A 14828-nucleotide genomic window follows, 5' to 3' on the forward strand; every position below is an offset into this window, starting at 1 on the left:
TAGTTGAGCATTATGATGTAAACAGAGAGCCGCAGAGAAACGTGAGGCAGCGATGAGAAACAGCAGCTCATTGAAATTTAGTCGGAGGAATGCAGGCTCATAGAGCAACTTTTAACATGATAAACGTTGCTTTTCACACCATTTTTCTGACAATCTATACGTCATAGACACTTATCATAGCCGTCGTCTTCCTCAGTACGACATTTACAAACAAGCGTCGTACCTGCGGTGATGTTCAAGATGTTCAAGACTGGTCAGCGAAATATACATTTTGAATAAATGAACTAATAATGATTACAAAGCACAGGACTTCCCGTATTCTTTCTCTTGTTGCTTTGCTCTGACCTTGTAATTCCTGGCCAATGATTGAAGAGATTGTTCGTAACATGCTTTTCTTTACAAGCTTTGGTTTGAATCAGAAATGCCCGGTTGGCAATACAGACCAAACAGGAGTCGACCCAGACCAAACCAAGTGGACTCGGTCCGGACCAATGATTTTTCCAATCTGAATATACTCTTAGTAAAGCTAAAAATCTATGTTTTAATTAGTGAGTGCTTTAAAGCAAACCTCAAAGTTGTTGCTTTGTGGTGCGTTAGGAGGAAAAAGATGCAGATGAAAGGTTCTGGTTTGCTCCACACTGCTCCTCTGATTTAAAGTGGGGTCAACGATAAAATCACAGGTGAAAATTACAAATCACCACCAGGCTGTTAAACAAAGGACTCTTTATTTACTTGTGAAGACAGCATCCTTTTGAATTTTTCTTGATCCATTTTCAGCCAAACACTTTTCGTCGTGGTTTCTGTCAGTCTTTGTCTTTCCCCACGACTGCATGTCGCTCTGTCACCTTCATCGCCTCTAGTCTGTATTAACTGAATGCTGATCAATGTTGCCCCCCCCACCCCCCCCCCCCCCACTCACATAGCAAACTGAAAGACTACAGTGAAAGCCAGGGCAGAAGGTGCAACCCTAAAAGGAATAGGCTTATTTTTAAAAGCCAGCTTGCACACATGCTTAATTCATGATCATTTCACATTGAAGTTACAGCGGCACTAGACTGAGGTACGGTTGCATGACACATAGTGGGTAGAGCACGGCAAAACATGTGAGAGTGGGAGGGAGGGACAAAGGGTGGGTGTGTGGAGGGAGGGAGGTGGGCAAGATATTTTGTTTTTTTTTATGCTGTTTATTATTTGGGATGCTTCTACCCTATATGTTGTATGGCTGAATTAAAAAGGATCCACCAAATGAACAAACTACCTTTGATCACCCTATAGAGGATTTCATTGAAATCTTAAAAGTTTGGGATAAACATTTAGTGTTTAATGAATTTTTATTTTTTTTATTTTAGCATTTTCCTGCCAAACTGTCTTAGTTGCAGGAGTGCTGCAGTTAAGATACTTTGGAAACTAAAACTCAAAAGACATGGAGGCTGTTTCCTGTAGTCCAACGCTTGCTCCAGACAGCAAACGTGAAGAAGTAGTGTTATAACTCCATGACTAATGGGAGTGAGGTGAAATGTACAATAATCGGATAGGCTCTTTTTATTTTACAACTATATCCTAGGTTTGTAAATGCATGCAGAGTGGAAATTTTTCAAAAATTTTATGTAAAAATAAGAGCATTTTTCTGTCTGAATATTTATTGTAAAATATACGGTAAGTGCATGACATGTTTTTACTTATCTATGTGTATTATCCAATAAGCCTTTTTGACAAAGGATGCCATTTCAAAAATTAGGTTTAAATAGGTTTAAGCTTAGGGATTTGAAGTCAAATAATATGAAAAAAAACTGAGAATGTGAATTTATGGAATGGACTTCTTTAAAAAAAAAATGGATACTTTATTTATCCCACAATGGGGAAATTCTTCTCCACATTTTGACCCATCCCCTGGGGGGAGCGGTGAGCTGCAGACAGGCCAGGCTTGGGGGGTGACAGCTGGCTGGGGAGAGCGGGGATTAATCCACCAACCCTTCGGTCGTCTGCTCTACTGCCTGAGCTAAACTGCCATCCAAGAACTTTTAAGAACTTTCTATGTCTTTTGTCATTAGGCTTTTTCTTTCTTTTAGCTGAAATCTGATCAGCAGAGTCTGTTCCATCAATTTAAATTCTATCACAAATACAACAAGACCAAAAACTGATGCTGTTCATGTGAAAAACAGGAGAAAGAAATGGAAAAGCAGAGGCTCCTGTACCAGCAGTCCAGGCTGCATAATCGTGGAGCTGCAGAGATGGTACTGCAAATGATTAGTGCCTGCAAAGGTAGTCTTGCTTTTTATCAGAGGCCAATAAAATGCTCAAATGCAGTGGGTTGATGGTTTCATGTCTCCTGCAGGTGAAACAGGTCCAATGGTTTCTACAACGCTTAAACTGGGCATTTCCATTCTAAATGGTGGAAATAGCGAGGTTCAGCGTGTAAGTATTTCTCGATCAAATACATCCTTTATTTTGCCAGTTAAACAACCATGAAAAAAAGCAATATTATTTTTTTATTGTCAGAAAATGTTGGAATACTTGAAGGACAAGAAGGATGTGGGTTTCTTTCTGAGTATACAGGCTTTGATGCAGACGTGCTGGTCAGTTTTGATTCAGTTGAAACAAACATACTTGGAAACACTTTTAGGTTTTTGTGTGGTAAAGCATAGAAAGCCGCAATAATTGTGTGTTTGTGTTTTGAAAAAAGCGTCCTGGATCTTAATGCCTTTGAAAGGCAGAACAAAGCTGAGGGGCTCGGGATGGTTTCTGAGGAAGGAACTAGTAAGTCTGGTCCCAATTCATAACTGTCCTTTTTTTTCCACACAACATAGATTTAAAGGATTTTACTGCACTGCAGCAACTCAAGTGGACAAAATGCTGCCCCCTGTGTCTAAAATGTGAACACGAAAATTTGAAAGACACATTTTTACTTTTCACTCACCTCCTTATAGACCAGTGAGCTGCAGACATGCTCAGAAACAATTTGAAACCTCCAGGTTAACCTTTAATGCTAAAGGTTAGCTGAGGCACTGGGTAACATTTTCTCTGCAGCAAATTTAAATGACAAATCTCACAGTTTCACAGAGTGTAACTCCAGGGAGAAATGTCAGACAATTGTTAGTGCTTGGTTATTGTATGGAGACTAAGGGGAGAAAAAAAAAGCCAATATGGCATTCCCAGAATGCAACTGTCAATATGAAATGCTAAATAAAAATTGCATAAACTTACATGTTTACTTGAATTTCTTTTTTCTTTTAATCAGTAATTTCCTGTAAAGATAATAAAATAAGACATAAACCTTTTTAATCGTACTGCTAAAGAAATTAAATTATCAAGTGTTTTCTTTAAAATTTGTTCTAATATTTTTACTACGCAACTGAAATCTTTGAACTTTGAAACAGTTTTTGTGGCAACATTCGGCATCCATCTTATTAGTAAAACCCCAGCCTATTTTTTTCAGATGTTTTTTATTATATTACACAATAATTCCACCATGAACCTGAAATGGAACAAAAAAAACAAAAATGAAGAGGAAATTTAGTTATTTTTAATGGCAAAAAACACAAATTTTCCAATAAAACTGTTGTAGATCAAATGTATATGGGTAAAAAAATGTATGAGACAAGGTCAAAACAATGTGAAAAATGTATTTGAAAACAGGCAGACCTCAGCTTAAGTATATCATTCCAAGGATTTATTCTAAGTAACATAAAAAAAATAAGAGTCACATTTCTTGTTATGTTCGTTTCAAACCAAAAATTTTAAAGCTGAAAATCTTTTTGAAATTTTGAAGGAAAGCTTTACTAAAAAGGGGTTTTGCATCATTCTTACGTCAATGTAAACAACCAAAGGGATTGGCAAACACACTGGTGAGTGCAGAGAATATCAAGGGTTCAAAGTAGTAATCCAGAGCATAGAAAAACTAAGTAAGTGCAGACTGATATTTTATTATAAACAGATATAATAAGACATTTTTAATGAAAATTCATTATTATTTTCTCTGAATGCTTACAACCATGGTTATAGTTTAATTTTTTTCCATCTTTGAATGATTCGATTTCTAACATGAAGAATTATTAACGCCTGAAAAAGTGTCAAAGAAACCCATTTTTTGTACTTGTATTGTAACTTATATTGGCTCAGGTTTTTCACTTTGAATGTTAAGTAGTTTGACTTGCCTATTGGACTTCACCAAACACCATCTAATTCTGTAGGTTCATTTAAAGTTCTACTTGAATGAATTTGCCATGGAATGTTGTTAATCTCCCCTCCTCATCTCTTAGTCCTCAACTGTTGTCACCACACTGATCCTTTCTCCTTTCCCCACGATCACTGCCACCTCTCCCCTTGTCCCTCCATTTATGGTCCTCAGACTTGAACCTAGATCGGGGTAAATCATGTTTCTCTCCATCAGCCTCTCTGTTCTCTCATTCCTCTTTCTGTCCTCTGCCTTCATCACTGTTTTATTCTAACGTTTGGATTTTACATGAGATGATTGGATGTCTTTGTCCATCGGTCACATTCATGTAGCATGTGTGCAGTTTTCATTTAAAAAAATGCAAAGAATGGAATCTGTGATAAAGTTCAGGATTTTCATTTCTAGTTCTTAAAAGGCTTTTTGGTTCTGAGCAATATAGAATATTTTCTGTTGCTCCTGCTGTGCTACTCTCAGTTTGACATCTTTTATGATCTAAAATTAAATGTTTTTCTTGACTCTACTTTATCACACAGTGAATTCCATTCAGCATTTTTGGTGGACAATGAGCCAATCTCTCTTATTTAACAGGAAATGTGTTACCTCACTAGTTTCTGTGCGTATTCAGTTGTAGATGATCATTTAGTTAAAGTTAGTTAATATCCCACAATCTGTCACCTAGGTGTGCAAAATTTGTTCTCCACATTTGACCCAATAGAGCGGTGAGCTGCAGACACAACCATTTAGTGGCTTAACCCCCCAATCCAACCCCTTAATTCTGAGTGCCAAGCAGGGTCCCATTTTTTCCCATTCCCACTCGGCTCCCAAAGGCCGAGTCTTTGGTATGACTCGGCCTGGGTTTGAACCCACGACCTTCCAGTTACAGGGCCACAAGGCCACTGAGCTGGTATTTAATAACACTAAACAATTTATTCCTAAAACATAATGTTTAAGAATAAATTACAAATAGGAAAGTCATGACAGTGTTCTGTCTTATAATTTTACTTAAGAGGATGATACCAGCTGCACTAAATAAAGTAACATTACCAGTTCCAAACAGTAGTTTCAACTTTTTTAGGTCTGGTTTCAGTCGTGTATTTGATAACACATCTTTTATTTCTCTTTTTTGTAATTTCCATTTGATCAGTCCACACCTGAATACAGCATACCCTTCTCTTTTTATATGTTTGTGTTTGTAGCAATGCTTTTTTTGGTCTTTGTTTTCAATGTGGCTGTATGTCAATAAGTGATGTCAGCTTGTTCACACATGCATGCAATCATGGCTTCTCTTACTTGTGTTTTAGAATTTGACTGTCAAACAATTCTTCAACCACATCTATTGTATCACTAGGTTAATATTTTGTAATTTAGTGTTGTGTCATTTATTAACTATTCATATTTAAACAACACATTAGGAGTAAGAAAATGGTATTTTGTTACTAAATCTGTTTCAGAAATGACAGTAAGTTGAAAAATGCATAGTATTTATGATCCTCACTCTGCCTTTTCCCCGCTAAACTTTCAATAAATACAATTAAGACATGTTTCCCTGTTTAATGTGGAGAAAGTTGGGCTTAATTTTGCACTGATGTTATATTGCTGACTTTTTTCAGATGAAAAAGTTATGGCAGATGATGAGTTCACCTGCGACCTTTTCCGTTTCTTGCAGCTGCTCTGTGAAGGGCACAATAACGGTGAGAATCCTGGATTTTCTGTAGAAATGACTGAGTTCACAGCAGTAAGATGGACAACAAATGTCCCATTTTCTTTTTGTTGCAGATTTTCAGAACTACTTGCGGACACAAACAGGAAGCACGACCACCATCAATGTCATCATTTGCACTGTAGATTACCTCCTACGACTCCAGGTGCACAATCACATTCACACATGTTCATGCATATGATTTGAACTTCATGAAAAAAATTCTTATGGATTTTAACAAGTGTTAGTTCATTGGAGGAAGGACTTGCTCTGTGGTTTTTTTTGTCAAATTCGATTAGTTGATAAGAGCTTTAATGCAGAAAAACAGAGGGCTGTGTTTGCTTTGAAATTTTAAGCGTCCATTGCGAAGGATTACATAAAATATGCTGTCCAAACATTTTAATTTAAACAAAACATCGTATGATACATAAGTACAAACACTGTAATTACTCAAATTGCAATGTAAAATGTGCATTTGCGAGATCAAAATAAAGAATTTTACCAGTTCAATTAACAATTAGGATTTTTGGATTTTGGATTTTTGCCAGCTGCATAAAATGTAGCTTCACCATTTTTCCCAATTCAAAACTCAAATGTGCCTTCAGGGCAAAGTAATGAAAACCTTTGCGAATAAACTTAGGAATACAAAAACTGCAACATTTGTCACATTTTTCATTTTCGCTGCTTTCGATGTCCAAATCTGTTAATTTACCGTAACGTTAATACTCAAAAACAAATTTAGCAATGACAAGAGTTTTTAACATTTTCTTTTGTATCCCTTTTTAAGGAATCTATCAGTGATTTTTACTGGTATTACTCTGGCAAAGATGTAATTGATGATCCAGGCAAAAAGAATTTCTCTAAAGCTATGACCGTGGCAAAGCAGATTTTCAACAGTTTAACTGAATATATACAGGTAAAGTAAGAGCAATTTCATTTAAATTTGGTTGGTATTAGGTATTTATGTGGTTTTGCATTCTTCTTCCTTCTTCAGGGCCCCTGCACTGGCAACCAGCAGTCTCTGGCCCACAGCAGACTGTGGGATGCTATCGTCGGCTTCCTTCATGTCTTTGCACATATGATGATGAAGCTGGCACAGGTACTCACTCAGTTGAGTTAATTCATCAGATTAATTACGTTCAATTCCTTGGACTCTGTAATATTTTTGTGTCAGACTCTAAGGCTTTCAGTTCTCATTTGCTGTGTTTTGGAGAGTTAGAGAATCAGAGTTAAAACATGAGAAAAAAAATACTTAATGCTCTTTGGAGTTGAGTGCTTTCCCGATAAATCCTTTTTCCCAAGTTACACTTCAGCTTTCTGTGTCTTATCATTTTGTGGCTTGTTACTAAGTATAAATGTGACGTTTGAAACTTCCATAATCTTCAAGTCCCAATAGATGTTTGTCTAACCAGGAAATAACCTTTTCTAAATTGTATAGAAACAAATGAATTTGGTCATTTTCCATCAAGGCACAAACTGACAGCAGCTTTCTAATATCCCAGTATAGTCATTAGTTGTGGAATATTCAATACTATTGGCTAGCTTAAGGCTGAAGTAATTAATGTTGTAGCTATTGACCCAATAGCAGAGTTAATCAGAACACTGGTGAATCTATTAAAGCTCTGCCGTTTTTCTATCCCGTCCGATTGTGAGAAAATGTCTGCCAGAAGTGTTGTGAGACATTGAGAACCCTGAGAATCATTGAAACAAAAACTGACCTTGATGCTGGAATCTTTCAGATAAGGAGTACACTGAGATCCTTGGTTTGTCATCAGACCACAAAATAATGTTTGGCTTCAGCTTTGGCTGCATTGCAGCAGAGCTGTATTGACAAGAGGGAGGTTCTCCAATAACGTGTGCCCTCAAAAGCTTGATTTTACCCCTTTCACTTTTGCTCAAACAAGGGGGCATTTGTGTTACCATGCCCTGACTCTGAGTTTTCCTGATCATCAGAGCTTCCACTATCCATGCTCCATAACTGGGCATATCTGCACAATCCCTCAATGATAGAAACTCAGTGGTCACTGAAACGAGCTAAAACTGACAAAAGTACCAGTAATGACAGAATACATCAGTAGCAATCAATAAATAAAAAGCATGCGTTGATTTTAAGTTTTGCTCATTAGAATCTTTAAAAAATTAATTATACAGGCCCGAAATGAAACTTGTATTAATATTTGCAAGTAAGCAATTGCTTTAAGCATTTAACCTCCAAAATAAACACCCTTTTCTTAAAAGGTGAGACCAGAAGAGGCTGCTTATCACTATCAAAGCTTGTAATTGGAAAAAAATGCCATCTAACAGAGAAACAGCAGTTTGTTCAAATAGGAGAATTTGGCCGAATCCAAATTCTTCCCCTACCCCTCCAGCTTCTCCCTATCCCTCCAATTGTAAGTGCATTTGTAGGGATAGGGGTGTCCAAAATAGTGTGAAAGGAGGAGAAATTATTTACTTCATGTAGGTGTGCTCTGGAGAACAGAAGTTTACATCTAAATGTAAGTAATGACTTTTTGTCTGTATGACCAGAGCAAGGGGCTTGGTTCGCATAGCCAGCAGTAAGTCAGACCTGTTCCTGGTCCACGTTGGACTCCGGCAGGGCTGCCCTTTATCACCGGTTCTGTTCATAGTTTTTATGGACAGAATTTCTAGGCGCAGCCAGGGGCCGGAGGGGATCTGGTTTGGGGACCACAGAATTTCCTCGTTGGCTTCATCAAGCCGGGACCTCCAGCGTGCATTGGGGCGGTTTGCGGCCGAGTGTGAAGCGGCTGGGATGAGGGTCAGTTCAGCCAGAGCAGCCAGTTCATTCTAACAGCCACCGATCTTTTTACAAAGTGGGTTGTGGCAAAATTTCTCTATAAACATTACAAAGAATAACGTCAGACACAACTTATGAGGGAAAAGAGCTTTAGGTTACAAAAGGAAACGTAAAACGAAAATATGTAGAGCCTGAGCAGATCTGGACGCTATGTAATTTGTCAAGTGGGGCTACCGTAGTGTGACATCATCATTAGTGTCAGGCCCCTGAACACTTATTGCAGGCCGAACACTTTTAATACCAACACTCATTCATTTATTAGGAGACATTATTTTTCTGCAACTCTCCGTTTGGAGGGCCAAATGTATGGATGAGGGAAGAATTCACATTCTGCCTTTGAATCAAGGTGCCTGGGTATTGTGTGGGGTCCCTCGGGGATCAGTATTGGGCTCTAAACCATTCAATTCATATGTAAATGATATAGCTAGCATACCCCAGTCGATGGCTTCCATTCTATTCTTAGATTATACAAATATATTCTATTCTTGTGATAAACAGATCTCATAAATGTAATGAGTGATGAACTAATGAAATTAAAACTATGGATGAATCTGAATAAAAGGTCTATTAACTTGAATAAAACAAAAGCAATTATGTTGGGTCAACTGTTACGGCAGGGGGTTGAGGGACGTACCCAGGTGCAGAGAGGAGAGGAGGCAGGAGTTCCAGTAACAAAGGAGTTTAATAACTAAATGAAACTAAAAAAAAACAAAACCACTGCAACTGGCAGGCAAACTCGAAAGGCTAGAAAGCTCGAAAAGGGGAAACATCAAAACCACGCAGAGACAGGGGATCAATACAATAACAGACTATGGACCAGCACAGGAGGAAGGGAAGGACAGGACTTAAATACAAGCAAGACAACGAGGCACAGGTGGAAACAATCAGGACAGAGGAGAACCAAAGTAAAACTCACAACCAATGTCTAACACAGGAACCTTTCAAAATAAAACAGGAAGTGAACTGAAAACATGCCAAAACCAAAAGGAAACAAAGCACAAAGGCAAAGAAAGAGAAACCGTGACATCAACATTATGGAGATAATATCACATCCACTTAAATGATATAAAAATTGAATACATTTCTCAAGTCATATTGTTTAGGAATAATCACTGACAATAAATTAAGCTGTAAAATTACACATTAGAAACATTTAAAACTATTATAACAAAGAAATAATAGCAAAATATTTTATGGAGTATAAGTCTTTGAATGTTCTATATTGTCCATTGGTATTGCCATAACTAATTTATTGTGTTTAAGTATGGGGGAATTATTATAAAAGTGGACTTCTTCCAATCTTTAAATTTCAAAAATTTGCAATAAGAAAGACACACAAAGTAGATTTTTGTAAACACACCAATCCATTACTTTGTAAATCTGGTGTATTAAGAGTAAACTTCAGGTCACAATCATTTGTCTCACTTTTTTCTTGGAACCTCATCAAATGTAGAGGTACTGGAATTTGCACCAAAAGCAGGAAAATACATTGCTCCTGTTTATCATAAACACTCCTGCATTAAAAACAACAATTAAAATAAAACTGAGCTGAAGATTTTTTCACATACATTAACCTGAAAAAATAGGAAAACCGATGAGTAGATTTTAACTATTATCAATTATTGAACTTTACAGTGCGCTAATAGTTGTAAGCATGCTTTGCACCTCATCAGTCTTCATAAACTATTGTTTTTTTCTCTGAAAATTTCCTCCCTTTTCAATGTCCTCACCAATCACTTACTGGGACATAAATCTCGCCCCTCACCAGCTTTTGTACCACAGTGGCAATAATCCAATCTTCTCCTCAAATAAAAAGCTTTTGCCTTGTTATGTAACTGCCGGCTCTACAGGCAGCCTCGACATATTTAATCAGACAGTGTTTTCAGGAAGAACTTGCATTGTTTTGCTGAATCAGCTGGTGAACTCTGCCCTTCCTAGAATAGAAATAACATATTTTTAATCTTTGTTTAGACATTCTGAATATTTTTGGTAATATTAGATACATACTTCTAAACAATCATTACAATTAATTGCCCTAACCTGTTTTTCTATGCTTTTTATTTTTTTATTTTTATTTATACAAAGGCAATACTGACTAAGGGTCTGGTGTGAATGTGAGGGCTCCATGATAGAATTGTGCTGAAGCATTTTAAATGGGCTGCTTCATCCCAATTAAGAACTGACATAAGACTGGCAGCAACAAGTCTGTGAAATTTTTAATTAAATTTGTTTTTGTTTACAGGATTCCAGTCAAATTGTCTTATTAAAGGAACTTCTTGACCTCCAAAAAGACATGGTTGTTATGTTGCTGTCACTGTTGGAAGGTAAAGTAGTACATTTAAGAACAATTATTCAACAAGTAAACCTTTAAGTCATTACATTTATTAAATATTAATATATATTTCTTTAGGAAATATTGTAAATGGTACAATCGCACGCCAGATGGTGGATATGTTGGTGGAGTCCTCCAGCAACGTAGAAATGATTCTCAAATTCTTTGACATGTTCCTAAAGCTGAAGGACATTGTAGCTTCTGATGCTTTCCGTGATTACATAACAGACCCCCGGGGGTTGATTTCCAAAAAGGACTTCCAAAAGGCCATGGATAGTCAGAAGCAATACTCTCCCTCAGAGATCCAGTTTCTTTTGTCCTGCTCAGAAGCAGATGAGAATGACATGATCAACTATGAGGAGTTCGCCAGTCGTTACCAAGAACCTGCAAAGGACATTGGATTCAATATTGCAGTGCTGCTCACCAACCTGTCTGAGCATGTCCCTCACGACACCAGGCTGCAGAACTTTCTGGGTCAAGCAGAAAGTGTGCTCAACTACTTCCGCCCTTTCCTTGGGCGTATTGAGATAATGGGCGCCAGCAGAAAGATCGAACGCATCTATTTTGAAATCAGTGAAGTCAACCGCAGACAGTGGGAAATGCCTCAAGTTAGAGAATCCAAACGGCAATTCATATTTGACGTTGTTAATGAGGGTGGTGAGTCAGAGAAGATGGAGATGTTTGTTAATTTCTGCGAAGACACCATCTTTGAGATGAATATTGCTTCTCAGATTTCTGAACAAGAGGAGGAAGGAAAGGGGGAAGAGGACGATGAAGGTGATGAGGGTGTAGGTGAGGGAGGACCAGGTGGAGGAGGCGAAGAGGACGGTAACGGTGAAGAGGGGCAACATGAATCCACCTCTGCCTTTGTTGATTTTATTAACAGCATGTTGAGCTTCCTCAATATTTTCACCTTCCGTAACCTTCGCAGACAGTACAGGAGAATTAGAAAGATGACCTTCAAAGAGATTATTGTGGCTGTTTCCATTTTTTTCTGGACCATCCTGATGAGTATTCTGCACTTTATTTACAATGTGTGCAAAGGCTTCTTCATGATCATTTGGCAAGCTCTGTTTGGAGGGGGGTTGGTCGAAGGGGCTAAAAATATCACGGTCACAGAGATTCTAGCAAGCATGCCAGATCCTACCCAGGACGATGTACATGGGGATGGACCAGGAGAGCTCAGAACAGGTGAAGAACAAGACACTGGAGGGGTAAGTGACCCCGGTGAGCCAGGGAGTGGTGAAGAAGAAGAGGAGGATACTCAAGAAAATGAAGGTGGAAGGATGCCGGGTATGGATGCTCCTGGTGGCCTTGGAGATATGGGGGTAGAAACACCCGTTGAGCCTCCCACTCCAGAGGGAACTCCCATAACTAAAAGGAAAATGGTGAGTTTGGAAATTAATGTGTTAGTGTTGCACGATTTTTGTTTTTATATTATTCAGGGATTTCAGTCTGAGTTAAAAGTAAATAGGTGTCAATATCCTATAAATAAAAACTTGCAACAGGGACCAGAAGAGACTGATGCGAGCCAGAAACCAGCAGAGCCACCCCCTGCAGAAGAAGTTCCACCAGAACCTGAAAAGGCTGAGTATGTTTTGAGCTCATCATCACAAGTCCATCCATCCATCTTTAGAACCTGATGAATCCCTTTCAGGATCACAGGATTGCTGGCGCCAACCCAGTTACTCTTGGGTGAAGGCAAGGTGGTACACTATGACCATGTGGGCAGTCACACAGACACACTCATGTACAATCTACAGATGCCAATCAATCTATGAAGCATGGTTATGGACTATGGAAGAAAAACCAGTGCCCGAAGAAAACCCACAAATGCATGAGGAAGACGCAAAGTGGTCCCGGGGCCTTCATGCTGTGAGGGAAGAGTGCCACTATGCCACTGTGTAGCCCTTTTCTACCATTCTCACTTCTTCTGATCAATGGATCCACCTGGTAGAATCAAAGCAGGCAGTCCGAATTTTTTTCTTAAGTGTTCACAGTATTGTTCAGGAATACTTCTTGCAGCCTTTTTGGTAGCTGTTATGCCTCAGGGGAATAGTTTCTGTGTGTTTTGCTTATTTACTACAGCTTTTGATCTACCTAAATGAAATGAGTATAGATCTGAATAAAGGAGGTTTTTTTTTTTATCTCATAGAATCTCTAAATTGTAAATGATGGTGTCCCCACCTTCACCTATGGCTGTGTTGACTCTAGCAATCCTGTTTCCCTGAAAGGTCTTCAGCAGGTTCTGAAGATGGATTCGAAATCTGAATGACGGTCTAAGACTTTAGTGTTTTTAAATCTTATGAGTAAAATTTGTTGCATCTTCTACTATCCTGAAGCTGCTATTTTGAGGCCTGTTATACATAATGAAGTCAGAATCTTTACACAAGTTTACCTATCAGTGTCTCTAACAGATCTTTTTTGCTGAGCCCTATTGTTTAGAGTGTGTTTTGGTGCAACACAGATTTCTGTGATACAAGACAAAACCGTAAAAAGAGGTTAAATGAGATAAGTGCATTTTGTAATTATTAATAAAGTTATTGTACACTTGGCAGCTAATTTTCCATTGATATTTTTTCAGACTTATAGTGTTTACGCACAACATTTTCATATTTTAGATTAAGCTTATTCTCACATCCTTTCATGTCTCTGTTCATTGGTTGTATGCCAATATCACACAGGGTTGCTTTTTCAATTTTAAACTGTTTTATTGAGTTAGGATTTCTATTTTATTGCCCCTTATTAGTTTTGTTCAAGTTTACAACGATAAAATCTGTAGTGAATGTGTGTTGTCTGTTGCAGGTCCATCTCTAATAGGGTCAAGTGTGAATACTGTTAGACAATTGTAATGATTGCTTTTAAAGTGTGTTATTTGGAAGAACACACAAGCACATTTTAAGTAATTACTTTGTTTGCCATTAAATTTGCTTTCACACGAATGCAAATTGATGCAGGTTTTTTCTAGATACAGTAAATTGCTTCACCAAGATCTGTGTTTTCATGAGAGCTGAAATGTGCATAGATCCAGTGTTTTTGAGGTGTGTTTGGTTTTTAGTGTTGAAAACGGAGAGAAACCAGAGAAGGAATCACCAAGCAAGGAAACAGAGGAACCCAAACCAACGAAAAAAACAGCAGCGAAAAAAGAAAAGAAGCTGAGACGGGAAGGAGGATTTCAAATCTGGACTGAGCTGGAAACCCAGAGAAACAAATTTATGGTTACAAATTTTTCATTCTTTGTTTGCATAGAAATTTATGGCCTACTTAAGTAGAATTTATGTTGAGATATCACATAACTGTTATTTCTTCACTGTAGAACTATCTATCCAGAAACTTCTACAACCTGCGTTTTCTGGCTCTGTTTCTTGCATTTGCCCTGAACTTCATTCTCCTATTCTACAAAGTAAAGAGGTTTTTTTTGCTTTTGACCTACATGTTTTTGTCATAGGAAAATCTTGTTGCTGAGATGTACTCCATGGTGATGCTCTGCATTCCTTGTTTTTTTTTTGAAGGTGTCTGAAACTCCCCCTGAAGGGGAGGAACTTGAGGGATCTGGATTCTCAGAGGGCAGTGGGCTGTTTGGAGGATCAGGCTTGTTTGAAGATTATGGAGAGGAAACTGAAGGATCTGGAATGAATGAAGGAGGAGACGAGGAGGAAGAAGATGTCCCAGTTTATTTCTACTTGGAAGAAAGCACTGGATATATGCAGCCCACGTTGGCCTTCCTCGCTGTTTTGCACACTGTGATTTCCTTCATCTGCATCATTGGCTACAACTGTCTGAAGGTATGAGGAGATCATGGTCATTT

The 14828-nt window shown here is 38.1% G+C and overlaps 1 protein-coding gene across 7 annotated transcripts in view; it reads left to right on the forward strand.

The window, feature by feature from the left end:
- Positions 1 to 14828, forward strand: part of LOC101167142 (ryanodine receptor 1) — a 55832-nt gene that overhangs the window by 37523 nt on the left and 3481 nt on the right. For 4 of the 7 annotated variants that reach the window (XM_011483492.4, XM_020708880.3, XM_020708879.3 and 1 more), the window contains 15 exons: positions 2163 to 2262; positions 2336 to 2415; positions 2500 to 2576; positions 2684 to 2757; positions 4349 to 4366; positions 5785 to 5865; positions 5951 to 6039; positions 6661 to 6789; positions 6868 to 6972; positions 10931 to 11012; positions 11099 to 12408; positions 12529 to 12611; positions 14079 to 14238; positions 14337 to 14423; positions 14533 to 14805. In XM_011483492.4, coding sequence (XP_011481794.1) covers positions 2163 to 2262; positions 2336 to 2415; positions 2500 to 2576; positions 2684 to 2757; positions 4349 to 4366; positions 5785 to 5865; positions 5951 to 6039; positions 6661 to 6789; positions 6868 to 6972; positions 10931 to 11012; positions 11099 to 12408; positions 12529 to 12611; positions 14079 to 14238; positions 14337 to 14423; positions 14533 to 14805 — 2748 coding nt within the window. The remainder of the gene's footprint in view (positions 1 to 2162; positions 2263 to 2335; positions 2416 to 2499; positions 2577 to 2683; positions 2758 to 4348; positions 4367 to 5784; positions 5866 to 5950; positions 6040 to 6660; positions 6790 to 6867; positions 6973 to 10930; positions 11013 to 11098; positions 12409 to 12528; positions 12612 to 14078; positions 14239 to 14336; positions 14424 to 14532; positions 14806 to 14828) is intronic. The other 3 variants (XM_020708881.3, XM_004076362.5, XM_020708883.3) reach the window with 1 other exon arrangement.

The sequence above is a fragment of the Oryzias latipes genome, chromosome 14 (assembly GCF_053564925.1).
Source record: "Oryzias latipes strain Hd-rR chromosome 14, Olatipes_Hd-rR_3.1".
Lineage (NCBI taxonomy): Eukaryota > Metazoa > Chordata > Actinopteri > Beloniformes > Adrianichthyidae > Oryzias > Oryzias latipes.